Below are 13,300 nucleotides of genomic sequence, written 5' to 3'. Positions count from 1 at the left end.
TCACCTCTGTGTCTGGGAAAGTCATGGAAGAGATCATCCTAGAAGCTGTGCTAAAGGCTCAGGAAGGTGATTCAAGGCAATCAGCATTGCTTCTCCAGGGCAAAGAGGAGTCAGGAGTCATGCGAGGCACTTTGTGAACATATTCAGCAATGGTCTGTCTGCAGACAGGTGTCAGTCATGACCCCTTCATACAACACAGACTAATTCCCGCAGTTCTCTTTCTTCAAGGGCTTAACAGGCAGATTCAAAGTGGAAATAGAGCATTTCTTCTTACCCCTCCACCTCAAAATGGAGCTTGCAGTTAGAGACAGATTCCATATCTTCTTTGGCTTGAGTGGATTCAGATTTGTGGGATCCACCAAGGGCTGGATTCATCCCTTGGGCAGTGCAAGAACTCTGCTGTGGTTTCTTGGGACTACTTGTTTCATGGAGGCCATGGGTAGAACAGGAACAGTGGAAAAAACATCTGAGTAAATATCCTTGGGCAAGGAGCCCAAATCTGGTACTCTGGTCACGTTCCTTCTACTAAGTGTATATGTCTGCATCCTGGAGTTCTCAGACCAGGACTGTTAAATATTGAATAAAAGAAGTTTCATAGGGTTGTCTGTTGTTGTTTCTGCCTCAATTACTCTTAATCAGGTAGAATTGCGGTTTGTTCTCTGCTTCAAGACTAAGTGACATTTCATTCATTCAAAATGTAGAATGCAATGAGCTTGACTCAAATCTGCTCAATAAAACTTTAAGTTCTACTAGCTCGTAAATGTTTTAAAATAGAAAAAAAATACTTCCATGGGGGCCTTAACTACAGTTCAGCAAAGGGCTGCTAAGATGATTAAGAGACTGGAGCTGCTTTCAGGTGAGAGACTGAGAGAACTGAGGCTGATCAATCTGAGGAAAAAAGAAGGCTCAGTGGGGAACTTGATGCTGTTTATAAATACCTGATGTGAAGCTGTAAAGACAGAGAGGCTCTTCTCAGTGGTACCCTTTGGAATGGGCACAAATTGCAGCACATGAAACTACATCTCAACTTAAACCTCTTGCTGTGACATGAGGACAGATACAACAGTGGTATAGTGAATGTGTGACTTCACTGAAATCCCCAACTTTAAAATGTTTGGCTTGTAAAGTAAATCACATGGGCAGTGTTTCTGAATGTGCCGGACTACTGTTGAGTCAAACAGCTAAGCTCTGCTGTATCAGTTTTAATTGGGTTTAAAATGTCACCAGCTTCATCTGGTGTATTGCTGTAGCTCTGTGTGGGAAAATAGGTTTGATTGCACTTACTGGGCCTGAATTAGGCAGTAAGAGCTCCCCACAAAGGGAGCATTTGTCCAATGTGTCCTTGCTTTACACACCAACAACAAAGCTGTTGAAAGCTGTGGAGTTGAAAATGCCTGCTATTTCCATAAGTGCGCCTTATGATGCAGCCTTGTTTTCTGCTGTGAAGTATAACCCTGGTGTTGTGTGTTGCCTAGCACCACTATTCTTGTGAAAACGTAAAAAAATACGTATATGTACATATATGTATATATATTCTAATACTTTCAACAAAGCATTCTCTTACACTGACAGGGAATTTCATTGTAGAATAATGTGACATTGCTCCTTTTTAGTTTGGATGCTCTGTGTTAGCCTTCAGTTTGCAGTACTACAAATAAAAGTATATTTAAATGTTGATATTCCTGTTCTTCACGTCTCAATTTTAAAAAACTGTCTTCAAACCCTTCTGTAAATGAGTAACTTTATAAAATGCATTTGTAGGGCAGGTTTTCATCTTTTCTGGGAATCCTTATCAACTGAGAAATGATGCAAATTTGTGCAGCATCTTCCTCTTGCTGTCACCTAAGAGTCATTCCTACCAGGCAGCAGATATTAAGAAATCTTGAGCAAAACTTCCAGTAAGTTTAACCTTTCTCACTCAAGATGGGCCTTAAGCAGTGATGTGAACTACTACAGTGTGTGACACCCTCTGCTTACAGTTACCTGTAAGATTCTTCTAAAGCTATTAATTAAGAACATTCTAACAGTCTGATGTACAAAATGCTCTTAGTTATCAGGGTGAATATTGCAGTGCACAGCCAGAATGTGGGTTTAAAATTACTTTTTTAGTCTTTTTACATAAGTCATGGGATCCTTAACCTGTATATAGGCAAATTAACACAGGAATGTCAGTGCCTGGCTGTGCCCTGTAATCCACCCAATTTCCATTATACAGCTGCCAAGCTGGGAGTTGTTCCATTTTGTATATAAATAGCACTCCAAATACAGTACCCTGTTCCCCTAGATGGTAGAAGGCTGAGGCTTAGCTCTCATGATGGGGGAGAATCTAATATTGTATATTCCTAGGCTACAGAACTTTATGACAGTAGGAACAAAATGGAGGTGGAGCTGAAAGGATTCCAGGCTATATTAAAAATTCACTAATGTGCCAAGAAATCTGTTCTGAACTTAAAAAGCATCCCTCAAGCAAGAGGCAGAAGACAGTTACGTTATTCCTTTAGCTTACCATCAGGCCAAATTTATGCTAGAGAACTCTGTTAAAGGCTTTGTTTTTTTCTAGTCAGAAAAGCAGCTGGATAATACACAGGAAAACAATATTCCACCTTTACTTCTTCAAGGTGAAATTCTAGTGTGAACTTAATGTAAGAAACTGCAACTGAAACATAATTGCAGGAAACCACCAACTATTTAGCACAAAGTCAGACAATGGCATGGCCATTTCAGCATGCAGGTGCACCATCAAGGGGTAACTAGTCATGAAAGTAAGTATTCAGGTGACAAAGGAGGGGAGAAATTGCTTTAAAGATCTTGGGGATTTTCTTTGTATATATTTTTGTGACTTGAGAAAAAATATTCAGCAACTTACATAGCTGATATTATATGTTTAAAGAAAAATGCAAACTACCGAGAAGGCTGCTGCAGTTTGATACCCATCAATCTTTATTCAGGCTGGCCCGATTACTTTTAAAAACACCATTAAGCAGACACACACTGCCATCTTGTGAGCATCTCTAACACAGCTGCAGGCTGATTTCAGAGGAGAGGAAAAGGAGTTGCTTGGAGCAAGTAACTTAATACAGTACAAAACATATACAGACTTAAAAAATGCTGCACTGAATGCTTTGTCAATGGTATATTATATAATAGAGATACACAGAGCAAAGCTAAAGTATTTTATTAATAATTTATTGTCAGTAAGAAAGACTGGCTAATGGTAATTTTCAGTAAAAACCTTTACAAGACCATTGGATCACAAATATACAGACACTATAAAAACTGTGTCATGGTGGTTTTGGTTCTAAACTGGTATGCAGAGGGTCCCCAACACACTTTCCAAGAAGGGAAAAAAATGTTTACAGTTCTAAAATACAGCAACCCATTTAAGACATTTCCATATAGCTGACCCAGAAAAATATCAGACCTAATGTATGTACAATTGAAATTGTGTGAATATGTTGCATGTTTTACAATGAAATGTCAAACCTTAGTTTTCAGGGGAATACATACAAGTGATGCCCTGATTATAAGTCAGGGTGCTCATTTTTAATGGCACACTAACACCACTAGTTTCAGTGGAAAACAAATTCACAAAATATCTACAAAATCTAGTTAAAACTATTAAAATCAAAACTGTACATAAAATTTACAAAAAATAGGAGAAAATTAATTGCATTAGAACTATATAAATATACGCATCATGCTAACATGGAGAAGTGGTACGTGATTTTTTTTAACATAGAAAATGTAAGTACATAAAGGATGTTCAGAAATGGCACAGCCAATGGAAATCTTAGAACTTTCCAAATACAGTAGGTCAGGAAATGGAAAGAGGTTCATTTAGTGAAATGAATTGCATGATCCAATGCTGCCATGCCAGTTTAGCTCACCGAAACAAAAGCATTCACCGTGGTTGGGAAAAAAAAAAAGAAAAAATAAAAAAGCTCTTGAAAATTGTACTAGATTTGATAAAGTTTGTTAGAGTCCAGGCACTTTTGTTGAGTGTGTCAGACTTCTGTATGTTGCTGGGAATCAAGCGGAGGAATTTTCACATCTTCGAAGTGAGCATCGTCTCCACTCTCATAGTCACTCATCATGACTTCAGACTCCATTTCACAGCATGCCGACACATCCGAGCAGGAGGCTGTGGAAGCGTACACAGACATGGACATGTTGTCTGCAGGGGGTGCCTCAAAGTCTGGATTGAACCCCAGCGAGTACGGAGCGTACGGCTCTCTGTAGCTGCCGCCGCCGCCGGGGGCGGTCTGAGGTTCTGACATGTCTGCAGGGTAGTGATGGGGAAGGTACTGGTTAAGGTTAAATCTCTGCCTGCTCCTTGTGGAAGAACCCAAGCTACCTACGGCTGGCATGTCTCTGGGTGGCTGTATTGACTCAAACTGGTCGCTGTATTCAGGTGGTAATGGTGGAAGCTCATCGGGTGCATGGAAATCATCAGGTGGAGGTGGAAAATCACTCTCTATGTCATAACCACCAGGGTAATAGTCTGTATCGATGGCATTTGGATCTGTGTAGAGGGGAGCTGACTCCTCCACCACTTCGTAATTTGGATACTCTTGGATACCTGGCAACTGAACACTTGGCATCCAATCTGATGTATCCCAGTGATAACCTGAAAAGTTAATTAAAGAAAAAAATAGTATTATTGTCTTGTATTCAAGTCAGTCTGAACTGAGAAATCAACACATGTATTAAGACAATGCAGTCACTGTGATTAGGACACCAATTGTTAATCAGCAGTTTGCCCTGGTTGCACAAAGACATTCAACACAACTTCACTTTATGCCATGCATGAGATAGTGCATCATTCACAACTTGAACTTTTACATTTTCCCACACATCACACCTAACATGGGAAGAGCTGTAGTCACCTATGGAATGTGCTGTCACAATACATAGTTGTTCAATGGATAGCAAAGAATCAACACCCTACCTGGTGCAGCTAAATACTTAATGGTTGCTGAGTAATTAGTTAGGGTGATAACAATGGCCTATTTTTCTTAAGAATATAGTTAGCATATATAAACCTTTCTTAGATAAAAGAAGCAATTTCTATTTGGTAAAGTATTTCAGACGATTTAAAGTGACTCTGCCGCTCAAGCACATTATAAAGTTAGTTTCACAAAATGCTGTTAGCTCTACAGGAACACCTCTGACAAAAATCTTACGTTATTAGTAAAGACATTCCACATTCAACTACAAGAACAAACCAGGAAAATCAAGCTTAATCATGCAAAAATGACTGGACTTGATCCTCTCTTGCAAGCTCCCTTTGAATAAGTTTGTATTTGCTGGAAACTAGATATAAACCTAAACTAACTAAAAAACAATAATTTCTCTCATCTGAACACCAATAAAAAAATACAATGTTGTGATATAGTGCAAATCTAGTAAAAAGAAATCACTGCAGACAAATGCACAGCAAGCAACTGATAGTAAGTCTGTGTTAAAACCAAATATTAACAGAAATTTTGGTGAACATCAATGAACTGCATGCAGAAGTCACCTCTTGAATTGCTGAGGTCAGGAACAGCAAAAGATTCTTTAGATGGCAGAATAAGAAGAAAAAGGAGAAAACATCTGTAGTTAGGAATCAAATAGTAGAACCAATATGAAGACAAACTAGTCACTATGACATTCACACTGTTTTTGTCCAGTTTAATTAGCAACACTAAAGTTTTTTTTTTTAATTTTCTCCTGAGCTTCTTATTTGTTAAGACTTGAACTGTAGGACAGCTACTGAATTCATGTACAGCCCATCTGGGACATGGCTGTCTTGTGGTAAAATCTGCAGTCTGGAGTTTACTGAAATCCTTGTATCAGTATATATTGATCGGTATATACAGGACCTCTGCTACACAAGGTAGTAGGACTTGATCTGATTTTTTCTTTCCTTGTATCTACCCTTGTGTTTTCATACAGGGATCCATCTATTGGTGCTTACACTTAGAAGTATCTCTTGAGTATCAGGGTAACTTTTCCTTTAGTGTCTAGCTTCCATACATAAGCACTGGGAAACCTGCCTCCCCCTTTGTACAGCAATTCCAACAACTCACACTCAGCAGAGAACAGCCCTGACAAATATTAAACCTTTCTCTATTCAGGAATCTATATTCCCTATTAACGGCTCTATGGATGAGTGATGACTATCCTAATGGCAGAATCTTCTCCTAAGAATTCATACTTTCATCTGTTGGAAGAATGAAGGGACAGAGAGAAATTCCTTTATTTTTAAGCTTGCCTGGCCCAGACATACTGTTCAGACTAATGGAGATGTCAGTCTGAGCTCTGAGACTCGTAAAACATCTCTGGCCTCAACTCCAGGAGAAGGTTCTGATCCTTAGTCCACTTAGAAGACAACATTCTTTATTTTTCCTGGGAAATTGGGTGCAAAATTAAAGCCAATAGACATTATGATTTAGAGCACTTTCACCAAGAAATGGAGACATCTAGGTTTTCCTCTTCTTCTGAGGCAAAGACCTTTTAATGTAAATAGCAGAAACACAGACTAGAACTGGACATGCCCATCTTTATGTGACAATCTGCTGGATTGGAGCTGTATTTTCTCTTGTGCTCAGCATTGCTACCACCTGAGGAGCAGTGCAGAGAATTCAGGCCCAAAACTGTCCTACATGAGATTAGCTACAGTTCATGCTTCCAGGATGCCTGTTGGACAGAAACACGTGGGGACACTAAAGGTATGGACCATCTGTCCCAGAACACACTCTTGCTGAAGGCTTGAGTAAGGATCTCTGCTGCTTAAACTGACACCCTCCCTGAGGGTGTTCAAAAGCAGGACTCCTTACCTAAAATGCTTATTAAGAGGAAATGTTTATTAAGAGCAGAAACTCTTAAATGTTAAGAAGCAGCTGGAGTAGGACATATTTAATCTCTCAACAACTGCAACACATACAATGTCTGTATTTATCTTATGGTAATACTAAAACACCAGGCAATATTTTTATCTTTGACTTGAAAACTACATCTATACCTTTCAGATTCTACCAATTAAAATCTTAGAGAAAATCTGAGTCACTTATTAAATATTTCCCCTGGTACATCTGGCCTCTTTTAGTCCTGTAATTCTCCCATTCCCAAGTACTGTGCATTGCAATTTTTTTTTGCACAGGCTATTGTCTATAGGTACACATTAATGAAATGGCGCCTTCATTAATGAAATACTCTCAAGTAATTGGAAGTCCTTGTATTTGTCTACTTTTTGTGTGCCTGTGTAAATTAAAAAGGGTGCACTTCAGATAACAAACTAAAGTGAAACTTCAGCTACTCTAATCGATTTTATGTTCTTACAATGGCTTCATTTTAAGTAGGACTTAGTAAAAAACATTATGTTTCCCAGTCTGTAATTCGAAATAGGAAGCATAGACTGGATCTATTTCAGAAGAAACCTCTGCAAACTCATGGTCATGGAGTGAATCATTTGCCTTTTACTGGAACTTACTTAAAGTAGTATTTAATCAATTGAAACAACAGTTAGCATTTGTATAGACTCACTGGCACTTTTATTACTCTTATTATTTTGTAAAGAGTTTGTATTTCCCAGAGTGGTTAGTTCTTAAATGTTAGCAGAAATAAAATAACATACCATTGAAAATGCCTACCTTGCCTCCTTCTAACTTCCAAATACATACTACACACACACACATAAAAAATGTGTATGTACCTATACCCAAATGCACATTTTACGTACTGTTGTAAGGCTGCATAGTAACAAGCTAGCTAAACTGAGGAGGATGTATATGCCTACATATCTCAGCTGCAGACAGAACTAATTTTTTTCTACTTAAGACACAGATTGATCTGAAGACCAAGGAAGTGAGCACCGATACCAGACCATTTTGATTCTGCTCAGCTGGACAAGGTGTCAACAGGTGTGGGTGGGAGAAGAAAAGGAAGCAGAGGCTGCTGCAGTCATCTACAGTACTGCATGTATTTGTCTTTGATGTTGTCTCAATTCTTCTGGCAGCTTTAGTATTAATATTTTCAGAAGAGACTAAGCACCCAGATCTTTTTATGCCAATCCCTTTTTTCCCCAAGAAAATACACTTTGAAACCTGTTGACAAGGCATCTACAGCATACTCAAGAAAACATTAACAGATCTACAAGATAAATATATTTTTTTGCTATAACTTATCAGAAAGTCTAAGTAAATAGTCTTCTATAACTCGCATCTGGCTAGGACTACATTACTAGAAGACAATGTAAAACAACAAACGTGCATTATGCTGCCAAAGCAGTAAATAAATATGAAAACATGTATATACCTTCTTTTTCCACCGAGTCAACAACAGCATTGACAAGGTGTATTACAGTCACTACGGAAGCTTGTAAAAGGTATAAAAGGAGCAAATTAAAACAAACCTATAGTTAGTATCACTTTAAACAGCAGACAGATACACATAAAAACCCCCATCAACACTGTGAAATTGCAGTTTGTTACTGTTTTATAGAGCAACATTATTAGTGTACATGCACATTCACTCTCAATCTAGAGAGTAGTTGCATGTAACACATAAAACACATATTTAATGCTCAATTTTATTATTGCTAAACATACAAAAGTAACTACTCATGAAGTACATTTTGCATGAGCACAAGGCTGCTTAAGTTGTTTTAGAATTTCTGAAATGTTGCCTAAATATACTCATTTGCATCATACTTTATCTATATAGCAACAAACTAGACTTTTCTCAAGGCTTGTGTTGAGTGAATTAAGGATTGTTGCATTAGACTTCTCCCTTAAAGATGTAAACTATGTTGCCTCCCTACCAATAAAAGATACGGGAAAGAAATTTTCCCTGAAATGAACTAAAAGGATAGAATATGAAAAATACCTACTGAAAATTTCTGTTACTCATCTACTTAAGTTTTGTATAAAGTAGAGATACCACAGTAGGAATACCAAATTCAGGCTGTTACATACTTATTTAAAAAAAAACAAACTTGAATGTATTTTTTACATCTTCACTTCCCCTCAAGATAGTTTTGGAATGGAGAAGGATTTATTCTTATAAGGTAAAAATGAAGTAAGCACATGCAACTGTTTTGCACAGCTCAGGGATTAAATATCAAGCTATTAAATTCTGAATCTACCAAAATGGAAGGAAGGAACAGTATCTATGATGCTACAGCTATTTCTCTTAAAATGATGTATTAATGAGTAATCAATACATGACAGGAAATGGGAAAAAGAATATACTAGACATATAAGACAGTGAGGAGGGGAGAACAACACGTACAACACGACACTTAAAACCACAGGAAAAAAAGTTGCAAGTTGGCATCAGGTCTACTAATAAAATGATGAGGACTGCAAGCATACCATTTTACTTTCACCAATCATTAAATCACATAGTTTTCTTTCATGCTGTTAATAACAAATTACTCCACTTCATTAAGAAGCAGAATGTTCTTTATTCCTAAGCTAAAGGAATTTCAAATTCTTTTTTACCAGGCAGAGACAAAAGCAGAAAGTGGAATAAAGAGTCAAAGCACACCTTAACTTAGCAAATTAAGTTATGAGAAAACTGTGGGTTTGTCCAATCAGTATGACATGCTTCTGAATACACAGATGCATTCATATCAACTACAAAAGCATCTGTCATGACAATGGAAAAGACATCCAATTAATAATAATCAAACCCACAAGCATGTCTGCTGATTATATTTTGATGGACTTGAGATGTGATCAAAATAGTCATATTTTTATATTGGCTTTTTTCAATGTACGAAATGTTTTTATGAATTCATTTCAATCATGGTGAAAGCCAAATATACTGTTCTATTATAACAAAAGTCCTTTTTGTGAAGTTTCCTTCATTACTAAAGTAATCAAACTTACAAGCAGTCCCTTAAACTCTGCTCTCACTCAGAACTGATCTGATCCATATGGGAGCTGAGGTCGCAGCAAGAAAAAGAGAAGGAAACAAATGAAACTGTAAAACCAGAAAGCTTTTTACTGAGAGCTGAACAGCAAAGTGAAAGTTATATTTGTGCAGAGGCCATTTTTTAAATTCACTGTATTCTTGCATAAGATGATAACTAAGGATAACCTAGAAGAGTTTACCAAATTCTAATACGTTTTAAACACAAGGCTCTGAGCAACTTGAGCTGCATTTTCACTGTAATATTTTAACAGCAGAATGATTATAACTTTAAATCAAAGTAATTAACAGTTGGCATAGAGATAGGTAAAATATTTTTTTTTAAATTAACAGATTTGGGCATTAACATAAGTAAATGCAAATATATATTAAATAAGCTACTATTTAATATATATTCAATATATGTAAATCCTATTGTTACTAAGAGATACAGATGCAAAGACAGAACAAATGAACATCAGCAGCGGTACAGAATGGTTGCATTTTACGTACCATTGTCATCACAGGATTCAGACTGGAAGGAGCTGAGAGACTGGACCTCAGACATGCTTTCTCTTGCACTGTAAGGATGGGAGTTCTTTTCATCCAGAGGCTTCTTAGAAAGGCAGGGGTCAAGATCTACTACTTTAGCTGAAAGAAAAAGTTGCGAGTGAGACAATGAATAGATTCTAGCTTAAAGAATCAATATTACTTAAAGTTGAGGTCTCCACATTTTTACAAAACTTAGTAGAACATGAAGGCTGATCAGAGACAAAACCCAGTGAAGACATAATGCCTTTTGTACTCTAAGAGGTGTAGACAGAGACTCTGTACTCATAATAAAATTGTACCAGCATACCCATTTAATGGGAAAGTAAAAATAGGAATGTCTCTTACTGTCATAGTCAAAATCCCAGCTGGGTTTCTGTATTGAATCGCTGTCTGAAGGTGAGTTGGAGGGAGGTGGAGGTGGCAAGTTTGGTGCAACACTGCAAACAGCTACAGCTTTCCGGTGACCATGTACAGAATCTGGGTTAAAAGTACTAAACTCAGGGTGCTCAGGGATAGCAGACCCTTCAAAAGAATTCCTGTCAAGATTGTTCCTGGAGTCGCTTGGAATGCTTGGAGTGTATGAAATGGGACGAACAGGAACCTGTGGTGGGATGTCAGAATAGATGTTCTTATTCAATTTTGCATCAAAACACGGTCTTTGCAAGAAGGCTGTCGTAGCTCCCAGTTGCTTGTCTTCAGGTTCCGGCTGGTGCTTCTTCTTCCTACCAGCCACTTTGCGGCAAACAACAAAAATCACAACTAACAAGAAGATTCCTGCGATGAAAACAATAATCCCAATCACTTCAGCTAAGCCAATGTTCCAAGATGTCGAAACATATTTATTGAGAACAATGTCTGTGCAGTGTTTGCCTCCAAATCCATGACTACAGTTGCAGTGGTATGAACCATAAGTATTCTCACAAAGGGCACCATTGAGACATGGGTTTTCTACGCATTCATCGACATCAGTCAGGCACCTATCAGAAACAGAGCACAGCAGTGATGTTTAGTTTACATCAGCAGTCTTTGTTGTAATCTTGTTCTCAACAATTTTAGATCTGTTTAATATAAGGTACTGCACACTAACATGCATTTTGCTGCTTTATCAACATCCCAGACTTCAACCAGTTTGAACTGTTAATTTCTTAATTAATACTACTACAATTCAACGTATGTGGAATGCTACCCACCTTTCTCCACGAAAGCCTGCTTCACACTCACAAACAGGTCCATCCAAACTGTCAATACACTTGCCACTGTTTTTGCAAGGATTGTCTTTGCAATATGGACCCAGCTGGCATCTGCAAAGGCAAAACAAACAAAACCAGCTGAACATTACCTTACTGCAAGCAATTTCATAATGTGGGATACAGAGCTGTAACACAGGGGCTGCTGTTAACTTCAGCCAGCTCCAGTATGTCTCAAATCTGAGCTTAAAGTAGGAAACACATTAAAAAAAACCCAGAAAAAGTGTTACATTTATATCCTGTTTTCCAAGGGGTTCATTGATACAATGAACCATAGAAACATACCTTTGACCTGTATATTGTCCTCGGCACTGGCAGATGAAATCATCACTGACTGGGATGCAAGTCCCACCATAAAGGCAGGGGTTGGAGGCACATGGGTTGACACTTACATCGCAGTGAGTTCCCATAAACAAAGGGGCACACTTGCAGTAGTAACCTGAAATCAAATACAGTCGTTTTGAAAGGTGCACACAGCTTTACTGGATTTGAGATAAAATCCTCCCTGCCCACCTACAGATTTAAGATAAATTCCTCCCTACCCACCAAGCTGTTACATGAGAGAAAGGATGGGAAAAAAAAATGTTTTTATCGAAAGGTGAGGCAAAGTCTAACAGTAAGAGTTCTCTTAACCATTTTTCTCACAAAACACAAGTTGTCCCAATGATTTCAGAGCCTTTAAAGAAAAACTCCAAAGCAGGCTGTTAAGAGGATGGACCTTAGATGTTAGCACTGAAGATTAAATTCCCACTTTGGCAGATGGACTTTACCTCTACCTCATACCCCCAAGCAGTTGAATCTAGAAAGCACACACAGCCTTCCTACCTATTCAACAACTGAATTTCTACAACTCTGGGAAACCAAGAATTATGCATGAAGTTGTTTCGTCCCTCAAAGCAGAGAATTTGAAAAGCAGTTTTGAAAGCTAAAAGCAGAAGAATAAAGAGCAGCTTACCTCCATTTGACAGTGCGTTGCAGATGCCTCCATTCTGACAGGGGCTGCTTGAACATCCATCTGTGGCAGTCAGCAAGCACCCAGGAGTGACATCTACAGATTCCTCCATGTGTGCATAACTTCGTGGCTTGCTGTTTAGGGGCAGCTCTTGTCCATTTAGTACAATGGAATCCATACAGCCTCTGAAACCATTGCTAACCTGAGGACTTCTACCGTGTCTTGTACCTTGCTGACGAATATGACCACCAAAGAACACGTGATTGTCCAGGTTGAGTGTCCTAAGTGTACCAGGAGCAGTACCAGATGCAGTATGCACCCTGTCCAGAACAAGGCGTGCATAGTTTCCATCCACCTCAAGAGACACGGAATGCCACTGGCCATCGTTTATCTGAGTGCTCTGAACAGAGACAATCCCGGGTCCACTGCCACAATCAAATTTATATTGCAGTCTTCCATGATGGATCTACAGAGGAAAGCCACAATATCAATAAATGGTCTGCACACTTAAAGAGTTTAAAATATTGATGCCTATAAAAGTTTATGTTTGCTGGAGAGACAGGATGATGGTGGTGTTCATAAAAAGCAGTTTAATAACACTGTTTTCCAGTCACAGCAACTGTGATTTATTCTATATGGTTCTTTTAATTGA

General features: G+C 38.2%; 1 protein-coding gene across 5 annotated transcripts in view; it reads right to left on the bottom strand.

Annotated features, from left to right (window-relative positions):
- Positions 1–2,927: 2,927 nt before the first annotated feature.
- FAT1 (FAT atypical cadherin 1) overlaps positions 2,928–13,300 on the bottom strand; it is a 101,249-nt gene continuing 90,876 nt past the window's right edge. For 2 of the 5 annotated variants that reach the window (XM_054290683.1, XM_054290691.1), the window contains 8 exons: positions 12,652–13,114; positions 11,982–12,135; positions 11,640–11,750; positions 10,795–11,426; positions 10,411–10,548; positions 8,299–8,358; positions 5,522–5,557; positions 2,928–4,627 (listed from right to left, as the gene is read on the bottom strand). In XM_054290683.1, the coding sequence (XP_054146658.1) occupies positions 4,005–4,627; positions 5,522–5,557; positions 8,299–8,358; positions 10,411–10,548; positions 10,795–11,426; positions 11,640–11,750; positions 11,982–12,135; positions 12,652–13,114 (2,217 nt within the window). In that variant the 3' untranslated portion in view covers positions 2,928–4,004. Of the gene's footprint in view, positions 4,628–5,521; positions 5,558–8,298; positions 8,359–9,875; positions 9,930–10,410; positions 10,549–10,794; positions 11,427–11,639; positions 11,751–11,981; positions 12,136–12,651; positions 13,115–13,300 lie in introns of those variants that run through there. The other 3 variants (XM_054290699.1, XM_054290712.1, XR_008483994.1) reach the window with 2 other exon arrangements.

Source organism: Melozone crissalis, unplaced genomic scaffold (genome assembly GCF_028551555.1).
Source record: "Melozone crissalis strain CALT ecotype California unplaced genomic scaffold, PUWL_Pcris_2 ptg000006l_1, whole genome shotgun sequence".
NCBI classification, from domain to species: Eukaryota; Metazoa; Chordata; class Aves; order Passeriformes; family Passerellidae; genus Melozone; species Melozone crissalis.
The sequence above is the reverse complement of the archived record's forward strand: the minus strand, read 5'-3'. Positions and strand labels throughout refer to the sequence as shown.